This window comes from Drosophila tropicalis, unplaced genomic scaffold (assembly GCF_018151085.1).
Source record: "Drosophila tropicalis isolate 14030-0801.00 unplaced genomic scaffold, ASM1815108v1 contig_393, whole genome shotgun sequence".
Taxonomy (NCBI): Eukaryota; Metazoa; Arthropoda; class Insecta; order Diptera; family Drosophilidae; genus Drosophila; species Drosophila tropicalis.
Genome location: NW_027172855.1, coordinates 276,317 through 291,331, shown reverse-complemented (window position 1 = coordinate 291,331; position 15,015 = coordinate 276,317). Strand labels below are relative to the sequence as shown.

General features: G+C 35.5%; 3 protein-coding genes across 3 annotated transcripts; 1 reads left to right on the top strand and 2 right to left on the bottom strand.

The window, feature by feature from the left end:
- Window positions 1-10,369, bottom strand: BuGZ (Bub3 interacting GLEBS and Zinc finger domain protein). Its single transcript, XM_068284962.1, has 7 exons — window positions 10,215-10,369; window positions 9,594-9,904; window positions 9,215-9,533; window positions 7,953-8,517; window positions 6,359-6,685; window positions 2,251-2,386; window positions 1-1,490 (listed from the first exon to the last, which is right to left on the bottom strand). The coding sequence occupies exons 1-7, from the start codon at window positions 10,253-10,255 to the stop codon at window positions 1,351-1,353; spliced, it is 1,839 nt and encodes a 612-aa protein (XP_068141063.1). The 5' UTR covers window positions 10,256-10,369; the 3' UTR covers window positions 1-1,350.
- Window positions 10,370-10,736: 367 nt separating this feature from the next.
- Window positions 10,737-11,370, top strand: LSm7 (U6 snRNA-associated Sm-like protein LSm7). Its single transcript, XM_068284628.1, has 2 exons — window positions 10,737-10,860; window positions 10,926-11,370. Exons 1-2 carry the CDS (start codon window positions 10,846-10,848, stop codon window positions 11,241-11,243), a joined length of 333 nt encoding a protein of 110 aa, XP_068140729.1. The 5' UTR covers window positions 10,737-10,845; the 3' UTR covers window positions 11,244-11,370.
- Window positions 11,371-11,400: 30 nt separating this feature from the next.
- Window positions 11,401-14,884, bottom strand: ChLD3 (Chitin and LDLR binding deacetylase 3). Its single transcript, XM_068284837.1, has 4 exons — window positions 14,653-14,884; window positions 12,418-13,201; window positions 11,830-12,352; window positions 11,401-11,766 (listed from the first exon to the last, which is right to left on the bottom strand). The coding sequence occupies exons 1-4, from the start codon at window positions 14,882-14,884 to the stop codon at window positions 11,488-11,490; spliced, it is 1,818 nt and encodes a 605-aa protein (XP_068140938.1). The 3' UTR covers window positions 11,401-11,487.
- Between the last annotated feature and the right edge of the window lie 131 nt (window positions 14,885-15,015).

Here is a 15,015-nt window from a genome sequence, read left to right as displayed (position 1 = left end):
TTTCTGTTTATCTCTGATTCAGGGGATTATTGTTCACTATTGTTGGCAGCCGGAACTGTGTTTAAGAAGCTCAATTACACAAAAAAAAAAATGGATATAGTAGGTATTGGTTTGATAGTTATACGCACAAGTATATATCCAGACATTTGTATATGAAACGTGTGACAAAATAAGATGGATAGAAATGAAAAAGAACAAAAATAATAATCATAAGAATGCACAGTAATACAAATAGGTTAACACGGTGACAGAATAATAACGAGACTGATTACTTTTAAACACACAATATTTTGCATTTGCCTTTAACGCTCTGAATGTTTGAAACAGCCATCGATTAGATAATAGATAATATATGAGTTTTATGCATAAATTACAGAGTCCAAATAGAAGCTAAAAAACATAACTAGCGCGTCCTTTGAATTCTTTTAAAAGTTTTATGTGAAAATTCACAACCTAAAAGAAAACTTTGGTCTGCCATATTAAATTTCTAAAGCATCAGTCTCATTATTCAATATCTACACCTTGTATATATAGAAACATATATATGCATATATATATATATATATATATATGAATATATGCGAGAGAGCCTACAGATACAGTGTATTTTGTTTGTTTCTTGACGACATTTTAAGGCTAAAGAATAACATTTTTGTTTTAGGTAAATGAAATTATCAACAAATATTGGTTTAAGCAGATATTTGAATATTTGGAAACTCTACAATAATGATTACTATGTATATGGTTGTTATATGCTTGTGTATGTGTGTGTTTGTGTTAGCAGAAGTTATACAAAAAGCAGTCCACAATTAAATTAGTGGAAAAACTAAACTCAAAATCAAAAGAGAACAATCTAAAGAAATTGTATAATATAGGCAATGTGCATGATTAACAATATGACATGGACTGGATTAGTTTTTTACTGGATAATGTGGATGAGGAATACATATTTTCTTTAATATATATATATATATATATATAGGTGAGCAGGTGTAGGGATGTGGGGTGTATTTTGTGTCTCAAAAACTGTTATACATTTGTAAGAAAAAATAGAATAGGCTTAGCTTGTCTTGGCTTTGCTTGGCTTTGGTTTCATTCGGTTTTCAACGGGTATTTGTTGCTTTCAAGTCAATTGTAATTTTCAACTTGCTTGCTCTCGAGCTCCCATCTCCACACTCGTTTTCACTCATGAAACAGCAATGGCAACGGCAGACCCAACAATGGAGCTGCCTGTGTCTGTGGCGCCGGCAACTGGGCCCTGGTAAACGCTCTTGCATGCACTTGAGGTGGCGGCTGGGGCTGAGGCTGCGGCGCATGTGTGGTCGGCGCCTGCAACAATCCTGGCAAACATCATCTAAATCTTGGCTGCATTACCTGCAACATATTTGGAGGTCCTGGTAACATAACTCCCATGCCAGGCATAGGCATGGCACCAGCTGGCAAAGCACCAGGTAAACCAGGTAATCCTATTGCTTGCATAGGTAGTAAGCCTGTAAGAAATGAAACAAATACAGCTCAAAATCAACTCGTCTTCAAATGTTGCAAAAGTTTTAAAAATATCTTATAGAAAGGGGCTTCATGTTTTCAGAAACCCACATAAATTTCTGACATATTTTGATAATCTAAGATGGTAGATTTATATTTTACAGACTATCCACAGGAGAGGTTTTTCTTCCATAAATAACTTTTCACATCGTTAAAGCTGCCAAAATGTTGGTTTGCTCTCGCGGACCGCCTAAACGACAAAAAAAAAAAATTATTGGGAACGGCTATCTTTATCTCATAGAGCAAATTCTAGCCAAAAAATCGTTTAAGTCCCCATAAATTCCCCATCTGGGATGTCGCCCACACTTATATAAAAAATCTTTTAAGGCTCCGTAACTTATCCAAACTATTCTAATACAATTTATTAAGTCAAACAAATTCAGTAATTTTTTTTCCTTTTTTTCCAATTAGTAACGAAAAACTTATTTAATCAGAAGATATAAAGCTTGAACGAAATGTTTCAGGAGGTGGTGCTAATCGGCTGTCCGGGAGTATACAAGAAACTATTAGAAGTGACCAAGAGCTTCTCGTTGAAAAGGAATCGATTCGAAACATCATTTTAATAAGGTTGGCAATATAATATTGGATTGGAATTGTTAAAAATATTGTATTAGGAAGCAAAATTTATGTTTGTTTTGATTTGCCAATGAGCCTTCAAGGAAGTTTAAAAAGTTTTAGGAAGAGAATTCCTTTCTTTTAACTTACCCGCCGGCAAGCCTGGTATTCCAGGTGCTGCTGCTGCTCTTAGCATATTCCCTCCAATCAAGGCACCATGTGGTCCTATGGTCATAGCTGGTCGTAACATCGGCTGCATCAATTGCATATGACCAGGCAATGGCATCTGAGGTTATGGATTGAATTTGTATTGTTTTTTTGTGGTTTGGTTTGGTTTTTTCGGTAGATGAGAGAAGAAAAGATACAGAAGAAGCGTGGGAAAAAAGTAATAGAAATAAGATTTAATAAAATTTGGTTTACTTAAAAACTTAATTAAAAGTTTTCCATATATATCGAAGCCATTGTACACAAAAATTAGCTAAGTTTTATATTATATTAAATTATGTTTTATGTTTGGTTTGTTTTTATTCTTTTTTGTAGAATATTAATAGTTTTTTGGTTTAGATGTGTGAGTGAGTGAGTGTTTGTGTTAGTATTAGTGTAGGATAAATGTTTTTGTGTGTGTGTGTGTGTGTGTGTGGGGTGTAGTTCATAAACTTTTTGTTGCATCGCATTACACAATAAAGATAGAGTAGGTATGTTTATATTTATATATAAATATAAATATATATATATATAGATAGGACTTCTCTTTTTCTTGTTGATGTTGTTGTTGTTCTTGTGGTGGTTCGGCAATACAAAAAAAAAAAAAAACAACGGAAAAAAGGATAAACGATGAAACGAATACATAAAAGGAAACGTACTTACAATTCGGAAACTGAACTGACGACCACTTTAGGAGGGATTTATGTTTCGATGTAACAATATTCAAAATATATTTACTATACATATACATATATACATACTTGTATATATATAAATATATGCATGTATGCTTAAAATTTTGTTTGTGTGCTTATGTGTGTATGTGTGAGGCAACTTAAACTAAAAAACATATTAAAAATTATATATATAGTATAAAGTAAGATTTGAATTAATATGGATTTTCCATTTTACTAACCGATCGACGACAAATGGAGTCAAACAAGTCGAGAGAAAGACAAGATGTACGAGACTTTTGATTTTCAATTTTCTTACGGTTAAAAAAGTTTGTTTATTTTTTTGGTTTTACTTCACTAATTGTAACTTTTGATTGAATTCACATTCATGTATATTGGTTAGGTGTATGTATGTATGTGTGTGATATAATGAGTGCTTTATAGACGGGAACAATTGGACAAGAAGGTACGAAATGTGTGTTATATAAAGGGATAGGTCCATGTACATATCAGTTGAATATAGATAATTTTATAATTGAGTCATAACATTCTAAGGATTTAAAGCAAGTTAGGAGCATTTCTTTTTAAAGAAAATTTCAAAATTTGATTTCTTAAGCATTTGTATACATCTTAAAGAAACTTTTAAGAGTATTACGACATTTTTATGCAGAATATTCGTCGAAAAGCGAGGTTTTTGTGTCTAATGTATCTCTGCTTACTTATCTGGTATCTGGAAAAATGGAAGATTCAAACGGGATTCATCAAAGAAATACAATATAGTTCAGAAGCCTGGCCATGCATTTTAAACCAATCGATTGGAATCGGTTTAGTTGTTTCCAAGAAATATTTCTCACTAACTTAAAAATTTCAACTTGATCTTTTAAAAAAAATGTGGGTTAAGTCAGAAATTTGTCTCAACACTCCAAATAATTCAAATTAAAATTAAGCGCAATCCTTTAGGACGAACTAAACATATTGGCGTGAGATACAAAAAGAGAAATTTATGAAATATTAAAATACTCCATATGGAAACCTCTTTTTAAAAGTTTCGACATGCAAAACTAATACCGATTACTAACATTCTTCAACTGATATGAACTTAACCCTTTAATGTGTGTGGAAGCGGTTATTTATACTGCGTACGGGAAACTAAATTAAACAAAATTAAAAAGGAAACCATAGTTAGAAAATTTTCGAGAAATAAAAGGATTGTAACGAACAATGCATACAGAATGTGTATGTATGTATGTATATATACGAAAACATAAAATATGGAATAATGACAGATATTATACGTAATACCATTTATATAGAGATTAAGAGAAAACATTTAGATTATGTTTTTAGGTTTACTTATGTATTACATAAATGCGGTGTATGTATGTGTGTACTTTTTTATGGTGGTTTTTTTGTTTTGGGTGTATATTGTGAAATATGGAATTAATCAATCAACCAATCAATCAATCATCAATCAATTAACCAACCAACGCAGCAACCATTACGACAAATTCAAATTTGTTTTTTTTTTTTTTTTTTGTTTTTTAGAAAATTATTGGAAATGTACTTACATGACTTGCAATACATAGATTTTTCACGATATTTTTAATTTTATTGTATAATTATAATTCTTTTTTTTTAAAGGCAGTACGTACTATATATATATGTATGTATATAAGGAACTTTTCTTCATAAAGAAATTATGTATATGTAGGTATAAATAAGGAGGATAGAGAGAGAGAGTAGTAGTAGTTGTTGTAGTAATAGTAGTAAAGTAGTAGGAGTAGAGAGGAGGAGCATGTGAAGGAGGAACAGACTTAAACTACATTTAATTTACTTGCATAGGAAGATTGTTGTTTTTGGACTTTAATTTGGCATTTACTTATCTTGATGGTTGTTTTTTTTTTACTTTTTGTGTAAATTTGTATATAAATATATGGATAGTTTTGAACTAATGTGAGAGAAAGAAAAACTGTACAAAAAATACATACTGTAGTAACAGACCTGTCACTGCAATTTGGTTTTACCAACACTGAAAACTGCACACTTCTCTGTACTGCAATTGTAACGGGGGTGTTATATAACTTGTTCAATTAATTTTGGTCTCGTTTTCGGTTGTTTTTTTCAAAGGTTTTTCTAACTACCAAAGTGATTAGGTGAAATGTGATTGTAGCGCTCAATTGAGATCAGTTATGACAGGGAAAGAATTTGATTTTTGTGTTATAAGAGTTTTGTTAACAATTTTTTCAAAAGTACAAATAGAAAATGACCGTTATTGTAATAGACCAATCTAATAATTTAACAAAGAAACTAAGAAGTCTGTAATGTATTCTTTAGACTAAACATATTTGGTGACCCCGACGTTTTTAGTTTAAATCTGTGCTAAAAGTTGTATTCTTTAAAATTTCAAGAACATTTTAACTTTTAAGTTTGAACGGATGTAAAATTCATTTATGTACATGTTTTTGTAGTGAACTGTTTTGTTGTAGTTAAAAAGTTTTAAAATTTCTCAAGTTTTGGTGACCCCGACGCATAATATGTTATGTAAATTGGCTTATACATGCTTGAAAAAGGAAATATTTCGATTTCCTATTAGATTTCTTAGTATATAGCATTGAAAATTCTCTAGTTGCTCAAGAAAGGCTTATTTTCATTTAAAATTGATTAGTGAATTGAATATTTGACAAGTTTGGTAAACGAACAGAATCCGAGAATCAGAATCAAGGCAAAAGTTTAAAAAATAAGTTCTAACGCTCTAATAATTTAGCCTTGGAAGGATCTTATAATTCACAACTATAATTGAAGCAATAACATAATAGATCGGTTGTTTTCTATTTGTACTTGCTATGGTAGTCACATTTGGTCATACATAATTTCAGTATTTCCACTAAGTTTTATTTGTTGATGATTTTCCTTGCGCTTTTGGTGAAAAGTGATTTATTTTTTTTAGTGTTTAACGTTATTTAAAGCTAGCTTGAATAGAAGCTAAAGCTAAAAGTCAGTGTATTTATATAGACTAACCGTTGGCTAAAATGTATGCATTTTTAAGCATGAACTAAATGATAAGATGATGAACGTGATAAAGCAGAAAAGTTCTAGTCTACAAAATCACCTATTTTTTTTTTAAATCTTTTCAACTAGGTTTTTTGGCTGGTCGTTGGGTTTTGTTCGATTTCATTTCATTTTAAGATTTTTCTTTGTCATTTTCCTCTCTATTTTGGGGGGAGACAACAAAATGCAGTTGGTTGCTCTGCATTAAGTTAAGATTTTTCTTCTTTCATTTTTTCTTTTTATATCTTTGGTTGGAAATTGTTGGATATAGGCAATGTTTATATATATATATATATATATATGTAGGTATATCGATTAAATTAGAAACTTACCATGCCCAATGCAGCTGCTGCAGCAGCGCCAGGATTTCCGGGCTGCCTCACAGCCTGTAAACGTTGAAACATTACAGCCCGATTAAGATCTTCCAATTGTTTGGCTTGCTGCTGTTGCTGTTGACTAATTGCCACTTGTTGTTGTTGCTGCTGGTGATGTTGTTGTTGCTGCTGCTGTTGTTGTTGCTGCTGTTGCTGGGCGGCCACTGCTTGAGCCACCTGGGCGGCTGCCTGCACCTGGGCATGAACTGCCTGTGCTTGAGCCTGGGCTTGATGAACTGCCTGCGCCTGTGCCTGGGCTTGGGCAACGGCCACTAAGGCGGCAGTCTGTAACAAAGAAGAAAACAAAAAGGAAAACAAAAATTGTTTGGGTTTGCACAAATATATATTTTGCTTTTTAAAGTAAATAAACTAGTAGCAGTCCACACCAAACGACACACACACACAACAAAATGAAAGACTTTACTAACTTTTAAAAATCATTCCTTCAATTCATTCAAACATCAAAAACGTTTAAAATAGGAAAAACAAAATAAATTTTAATGTCTCTGTTAAAGATTCTTAAATGCTTTGAATATGCCTTTTGGAAGTGAATTAGAAGTATTATCCCAAAAGTTTATTGTTAAGGTGACCCTGAAGTATACATTTAAAAATAACTTCAAATTCCTGACTTTTCCCAGAACTTAAACTTGTTGTATTGCCTTTTTTTTTGCGTTTCAAATAAAAAATATATCCTTGAATTTACAATTTAATCTTTAAGCTGATTTAAAAGACATTAAATTTAGGAAATTTTTGAAACTTATGATGATTCATATGAATTTGCAGTAAATAAAGAATTTCTTTTAATCACATCTATCTCATCTTTATCTAAAGATTTCCTACATTCTCATCCAAGAGAATGTTTGAGTGTGTGTGTGTGTGTTTGTGTGTGTAGAAAACTTTCTATATAAATCAAATTAAGACAGAAGATGCAGAATGAGGTGGAGAAGAAGGACAAGCAGCAGCAGGAGGATGAAAGGATCACTTGACGGACCTTTTTTGAGTCTTCGTTTCTAAATTTTTGGTTTTTTGTTTTGTATTAAATTGAAAACCGCTGTGTTTCGTTTTTGTTGCCATTATTATTATTATTATTCTTTTGTAAGTATTTTTCTTTTTTAATTAATTAAAAAAATTGTACAGACATATAATCAATACTATATGCTAAAAAATTGGATTCAATGGATTCTTATAAAAATGGTTTTCCTTGTGGTTTCCGTTTTCTCTGATTCTTTCTTAATTTCTTTCTAAATTGTATCTGTGGGATATCTCATTTTGCTCATGGTAAATAATAAAAATGTTTGCCCAGAAAACAAAAAAAATCTGTAGTTCATTGAATATATATATAAGTGTATATAAAATGGAATTCTTGTCGTTTTTCTCATTTCTTGGGGGCAAAAAACAAAAAATGCAAATAGAAACGTAAATCTGTTCTGTTTTTTTTTCGTCTTGTTTTGTCCAAGTCCGAGTCCTTATTCTGTCCTTTTGTCCTTCTCTTTTCTCTTTCGTCTGCTCATTTATATTGACTATGGTTTCTATAACTATGATAAGAACTCACTTCCTGGGCCTTGGAGATGGCTGATGATACGGCTATCGCATTTGCGGCAGCCGCAGCAGCAGCTGCCGCAGCCGCATTGCTACTGCTGCTTGTGCTGCCCGTGGGTGATGACAATAGTCCTGTGGATAGTGATGGAGGCGGCGGTGTTAGAGGCATCGTCGTTGTTGAGCCAACAGCAGTAATGGCTCCATTGTTGGTCGGACTATTCGCCGATGTTGCATCCTTGTTGCCGCTCGCTGCAGTTGCAGCTGCTGCCGTTGCTATAGCGTTAGCGGCCGCTGCCGCCGCCAAAGCAGCCGCTACACGTGCCTGATACTTAGGCTGACGTGCACGCAACTCCTCTAAACTGGCATCATCCGGGGGATGCATTATTTTTGTGCTTATCGCTGCAGCAGCCACACCGCCAGCGGCTGGGGCTGGCGGTCTACCACCGCCGCCTTGTTGCTGCTGTTGATGTGGATTCTGCTGATGTTGCTGCTGGGCATCAAGTGGGCCATTTGGTGGTGCATTTAATGCACCGCCTCCTGCCTGGTTGGTAGTGGGTGGAGCACTTATTGTGGCATTACTGTAAGATTAAAAGAATGGGGAATATTAAATCATCATGTAGGGAATGCTGTACTATAAAAAGACACAAAAATATAACCCATTAAAAATAATATATAAATACTAATCACACCAAAAATGATAAGCCCTTATCTAACTAACGTTTTTCAAATCGTTTTCACTACAAGTAAAGCTTGTAAAAACATGGTTAAAAAAACTAAAGACAACGTTTGCCAGGAGTTGTTTGGTTATAAAAGGAAACATAACATTATAAATAATTAATTATATATTAACGAACTAGTTAAGCTGTAGTTATTTTTTGAAAGAATCTATAAATTTCAAAAGAATGAAGTCTATTTTTTCATATTTTTTTGGAGAGTACTTAAATACTCTCAAAGTATTCAATTAAGATATTTTACGTGGATTAACATACTACTTCACTCATTCTAAACTACATAAATACTCAGAATTTTCATGAGAACTAAGGCCCATATCGTATGATGGATATGGCATGTTGAAGATATTAAACTGAATTACTTTGCTAAAAGAGTTTCTTACTCAGAAAATGGTATTAAAAAGTATTTTTTGTGTAGAGAAGAAAAATAGCTAAGAAAAGGACCAAAAAAAGCTAACGAAGAATAATCGATTGCTGAATATTCTCATCAATTTGGAACTTGTTTTAGAGAATGAACCCCCGTAAAACCCCTTGCGAAGCGCACCTGTATGCCGGAAACGTGGGCTTTTGTTGTTGCTGCTGTTGTTGTTGCTGCTGCTGCTGCTGTTGGGCCATATGCGCAGCGGCAGCAGCGGCGTGATGATGATGAGCAGCTGCTGCAGCCGCTGCTGAGGTAGTTGCCATTGCAGCCGGGAATAGAGGTCGTGGTGGCATCATATGTGGCGGCATCATTTGTACCGGATACGGAGGCAACGGTGGCATAAGTCCATGCATCATGCCCATGCCACCATATTGTCCAAGCATATGCGGCGGTGGCATCATATTGGGAGGCATCATCATAGGAGGAGGCACTGACATGGAATCTGAAAAGTACAAAATTGTACACAAGCTCGTTCCAGTTTACTCTACTCAAATATACTTACAATCAATTTTCTTGCTTTTGGCTGCTGGCTCATCATCATCGGAATCAGATTTGCCACCATTTTTCTGTTTCTCATGATCCCGCAAATCTTCTGCGGGTATGCCATCCATACCAAAGATTTCGATTTCAATGTTGGATCGATTCGGTAAGGAATTTGGCACTTTGTCCACCGTTTCCTTATGCACCTGCATACAATGAATGGACAATCCGGGACCCGTATACAATTTCTTATGGCATATGTGGCATTTGAAGTGCTTGGCCTTTTGATGTTGTACCAAAATTTTCTCATCATCGAATTCTCGATTGCAATACCTAAAAGTGGCGCAAAACAAATAAAAGAGGCACGAAAACGCGGCAAAATTGATCGAGTTAAGGGGAAAATCAACATTTGCATTATTTAAATATTTTTCCCTCTCAAAATTATATAAAATTCTAATTCATGCCCTGCTTGATGTGTAGATACTTTTTTTCTCTTCGTCTGCTTCTTCTTCCACACTATTATCCACTCCGCACCGCCGACCCCACACCAATATTAAGAAGCAGAGGCAGCGGCTGCGGCGGCACATGCTAAAATTTTATATTAATTGCGTTTCGCTTTTTGTTTTGTTTTTGAAAAGGATACCAGCACCAGGGTTTAGAGGCCTTCTTCTTCTTGCGTCCCATATTTAGAATTAAGTTTTATCACTTGAATTTGATAACTAAACAAAATTTTACAAATTTTTTTACTCGAGCAGCAATGAAAATTTTTTTGTTCTGTAACGTGAGCGTCGTGAGAAAACAAAATGGAGAATCACGACTAGAGAGGAGACATTAGTGTAACTAACAAAATATGAATATATATCGATAGTTGAAAAAAGGGCTGCAAGAAATATTAACACTGGTAACAATTGTTGTTAAAAATTTGAATCGTATCTAAAAGTGTTCCAACTAAGCTTAAATTAAGTTACCAAATTTAAATTACTGTTTTGATTACTCTCCATTTTCGTTTTCTCAAATATTTTACATAGATATTGCAATTTGTTTAACCTTTTTAAACTGTTGTATGGCACTTTTAATTTATCATATATTAATTTCGTAATTTCTAGTATTTTTAGTATTAGTGTTTTGGTATTTTTTTAATACTCGATATTACTTTTTGTCTGAATGTCACTAAAGTCGGAATTGTCATCTCTAATGAACAGTGTTGCCACACTTGTTTTGTTCCATTCTAAACTCCAATTTGACCGGCATTTAATAAGTGAAAATAACTACAAATGGCAGATAAAAAAGTAAATAATTGAACCTCAAACAAGAATCCAAACAACTACAACATTTTCTGTTACACATTCAACAGGTTGGCGGAAATGACGGAAACAAGGAGAAGCGTCGCAAAGAATCCATTTTGGATCTATCCAAATATTTGGAGAAACAGATTCGCGTGAAATTCGCTGGAGGTCGTGAAGCATCCGGAATTCTCAAGGGATACGATGCGTTGTTGAATCTGGTACTGGACAATACTGTGGAATATCTACGCGATTCAGATGAACCCTACAAACTAACCGAGGACTCTACACGGAGTCTGGGCTTGGTTGTATGTCGTGGCACTGCTTTGGTCTTGATATGTCCCCAAGATGGTGTGGAAAGCATTGCCAATCCGTTTATAACGCAGTGAGGTGACGATCTTTTAGGCTAAGATTTTTGATTTAAATATATTATTTTTTAAAAATGGAAAACAAATGTTGGGAGTACAAATAAATCAAAGAAAAATCGCCGTTTTGCGCCAATTTCAATTACCAGAACCCTAAAGACTTCTTGTCCATCCATGGCCAATATACTAAACGACGCTTTTTCCCTTTGTACACCTAATACACATAACATATACATATATATAAATACATTTAATTTAGTTTCTAAGCTCAGTCCAGGCCAAATTCGTTGCGTATCCAAGGATATTGTGCCGGACACGTCATGCAGGTATAGAAATAACGATCTTCCTGCAGCACACGACTCCGAACTTTGCACACGTTGGGAATCTGACAGACTTGCTCCTGGACATCCAATTGCTTTGGTTCACATTGCCAAGGAGCAAAATGGTGCAATTGATTACTTGGTGTAGGCTGACGCATCCATTCAATGGCCTGTTGATTTGTCACAAAATAAACATCCGGCACTTTTTGTAGATCCTCCATGAATTTCTGAAACATGGATACAATGGAATTTAGCATTGCAAGGCAACGACCTCAAGACTCTCCACTCACCAGGAAGGCATTGAGATAATCAATTTTCTTAAACCATGTCGAATGGAAATATAAACCGAATGGCGCCCGATTGCTAAGATAATGTCTTTTGAAGTTATGCGTCAACATGCGATAGACATCCTCGCCGCTTAAGTGGGGTGGACAACTATCTACCATACCGCACATATATTCACCGGCTTCCAATTGATTCATTACCAATTCCCATATACCCGGATAACTACGCGATGGACAATTCTGATTCACTCCAGTGCAACTATGTGGCATTTTGTAGTCCAACGTATATGGCCAGAGGGGAGGATTTGAGTGTGGTGCCATCATGGATGCATCATAGGTGAATCCAAATTCTTTCATCATCAAGAATTGACGATTCCAGCCAACACGCAAGAAGGGAACTCGCATTCCACGTATCTCTTCCATGCGTACGGCTGCAAACTTATTAATTATATTCGCCTGCCCCACCATTTCGTCGAACCAATCCTCAATGGTGGCATTCTTGGACCACCACATCTCGGGACCGCGATGACTAGAAGGGGAAGAAGCAGATTTAACGAATTTACTATTCCAAATAATGAATTTTCAAACACTCACGTAACAGAATGCACCGCAATCTCGTGTCCATCGTTCCATAGCTTCTGCACATATTGATAATTAGTATAAGGATGTGATACATAAAATGTTCCTTTGATCGGACAGCCGTTTGGATTGCGTCGATTTTGCGTGAATAGGACTTTGGAAAACAATTCCCAATTATTATGATTGATGGCATCATCGAAGGTCAGTAGAATCATCTGGGGCACAGTTTGGGTCTGCAGATTGCCAGGAATCTGCGTGCCATCCTTCGAGCAAAAACAATGCGGTAATTGACATTTTCTTGGATCACAAGCACCAGCTGCATTTGGATCATGCTCGACATCACACCAGCCCTCATCGGAACCATCAGGACAGTCGACTGAACCATCACAGAAATACTCTTGGGGCAGACAAGTGCCATCGGCACAACCCAATTGCAGATCGTCGGCACAATCAGCCATTTCCAGTAAGGGTTTAGGTGCTGCCGTCTCGGCACTCACATCACAATTATCCACATTTGCCTTGAAGTCGCATATCTGACGCACAACATCGAAGAGCAGACCCTCAGAGCACTTGAATTCAAAAACTTCACCGTCCAAACATAGGAAATATTTCGCACATTCACTATTCGTCCAGATCTTGTGGACCGGTCGATTGGGATTGCGATAGAAACGCGAATCTTGAATGCAGGCGGCATCAGTCGACGTTGAGCGACGATGACGACGACTGCGAATGCTGTGACCATGTTGGTATGCCGTTGGCGCTGTCTGGTTTTGGCCGACTCCGAATCCAACGTTATTGTCTGCAAGTTAGAGGCAGGTCGGGTAATTAACAGAAAAACTTAATTAAGGCGTTGACCCAAAAATACAACTGAAAAATGCACATGTCAACCCGAAATTAAATATTGTTGGATTGCGCCAAAACTCTAAGAAAAACACGCATGACTAGAGGAAACTTCAGGGACGGGATCTAGGTGAAGACTTGTGGGGGTGAAATCTGTCAAGGGAAAAATCCGTCCTGTGTATGATTTCCAATCATATAAATACTCCGAGGGCGATGTTTTTCAGATGGGGTCCATATCCTTAACAGGATGAATTTTGGAAAGAATTTTTCACAAAATTAACCACAGAATTGATCACAGATCTTTGCTCAGACCTATTTCTTATATTCGTTAGTAGTTGTTTTTCAAAAGGACAACTTAAGGTTTATCCTATGACTTGATATTCTTTTCAATCACTTTATTAATTATTTTGATTCACTTTTTTTTATAGTCACAAGTTTTTATGGTTTCATTCCTAGTTTCTATCTAAGCAAGAGGCTAATTTTGATTAATAAGTGGCTCAATAGTTTACGTAGGTTTTAGGTTTATCATTTACCTAGTTAATTTAACTTTTTTAATTAAACTTTAATGACTAACTGATTTTAAGTTAATAAATTTGAATTAACTTTGTTTTAAATTAAGGGATCTACCATAACGTTTATCTCAAATAGATGATCTGCTTAAACGTATTTGTCGTAAGCTTGTCTAACGGGTTTTCGGCTAGTGATTGTGTTTACGTTAACGTTATTCTTACTCGACGATCTTCAATAACGTTATTGTCACTAGAAGATCAATATTTAAAGGATAATTACGGAAAGCTTGTCTTAAGGGTCTTTTTAAAGAACTTGGCCAATTAAAATCTTCTAATAAATAATAGTTAATGACATTCCCTTGGCTACGCCCCTGAGCACCCTGTGTGTGTGTGTTTGTTTCTGTGTACCACATTTTGTGGCAGCGTAAAAATTCAATTGAGTTTGCATCACTTTTTGAATTGGTCGTAACTCAAACGATTGGGCAAGTCCAAAAAAAAAACAGGGAGAAAAAAAACGCGCGTGTGCAAGATGAGAGATCAGATCTTAAGATATGTCTGAAGAGATTGCGTGTATATCTCCATCTCTAGTGTGAGTTGTCGTCGTTGTTGTGGTGGCGGTTGTTGTTGTTGCATTTAGAAAGTAAATTTATTATTTTTCCAAGTTTCAGCAGGTCAGGAAAATTTCAGCAACTGTCATTGGCGGGTTCAATGCACACATAGTCTTTTAAAAAGTCTACAGCTTGACGTTTTGTTTTTTTTTTGGAAGGCTCGAACCTGGTCTATTATATAACAGATCAACACAACTTTCACACCCAACAAGACAAGACACGCACCCAATTGACAGAAAACCGAAAATAAAAGAAATATATACGAACACATTGTCAACTGTGAGAGAAATTACCAATGCTAAAAGCATCCAACGAAGAAGCCGACATAATCGCCAACATGACAGCCATAATAATGAGTTGACCAAAATTTTGCACTGATAACGACCATGGCCAAGCTGCAGAAAGAGGAGGAGGAGTAGGAGGTGGTGATGGTCGCAGATAATGATGGTTTAGCTTGCCGGAAGCCGCGACCTTGACTGTGAAACCAGTTTGATGGCAATTATAATTTTCCCTGGGGCAAAGCATTTTTCTTTTGCCCGATTTCCAGTTTGCGTGTCGCAACGTTTAAATTCGAAGTTGGAAGTCGGAAGAAGAAGTCGTCGATTTGAAATTTTCGCGTTAACCGCACCGAGCTGAAGACAATTGGTAACTGAGGT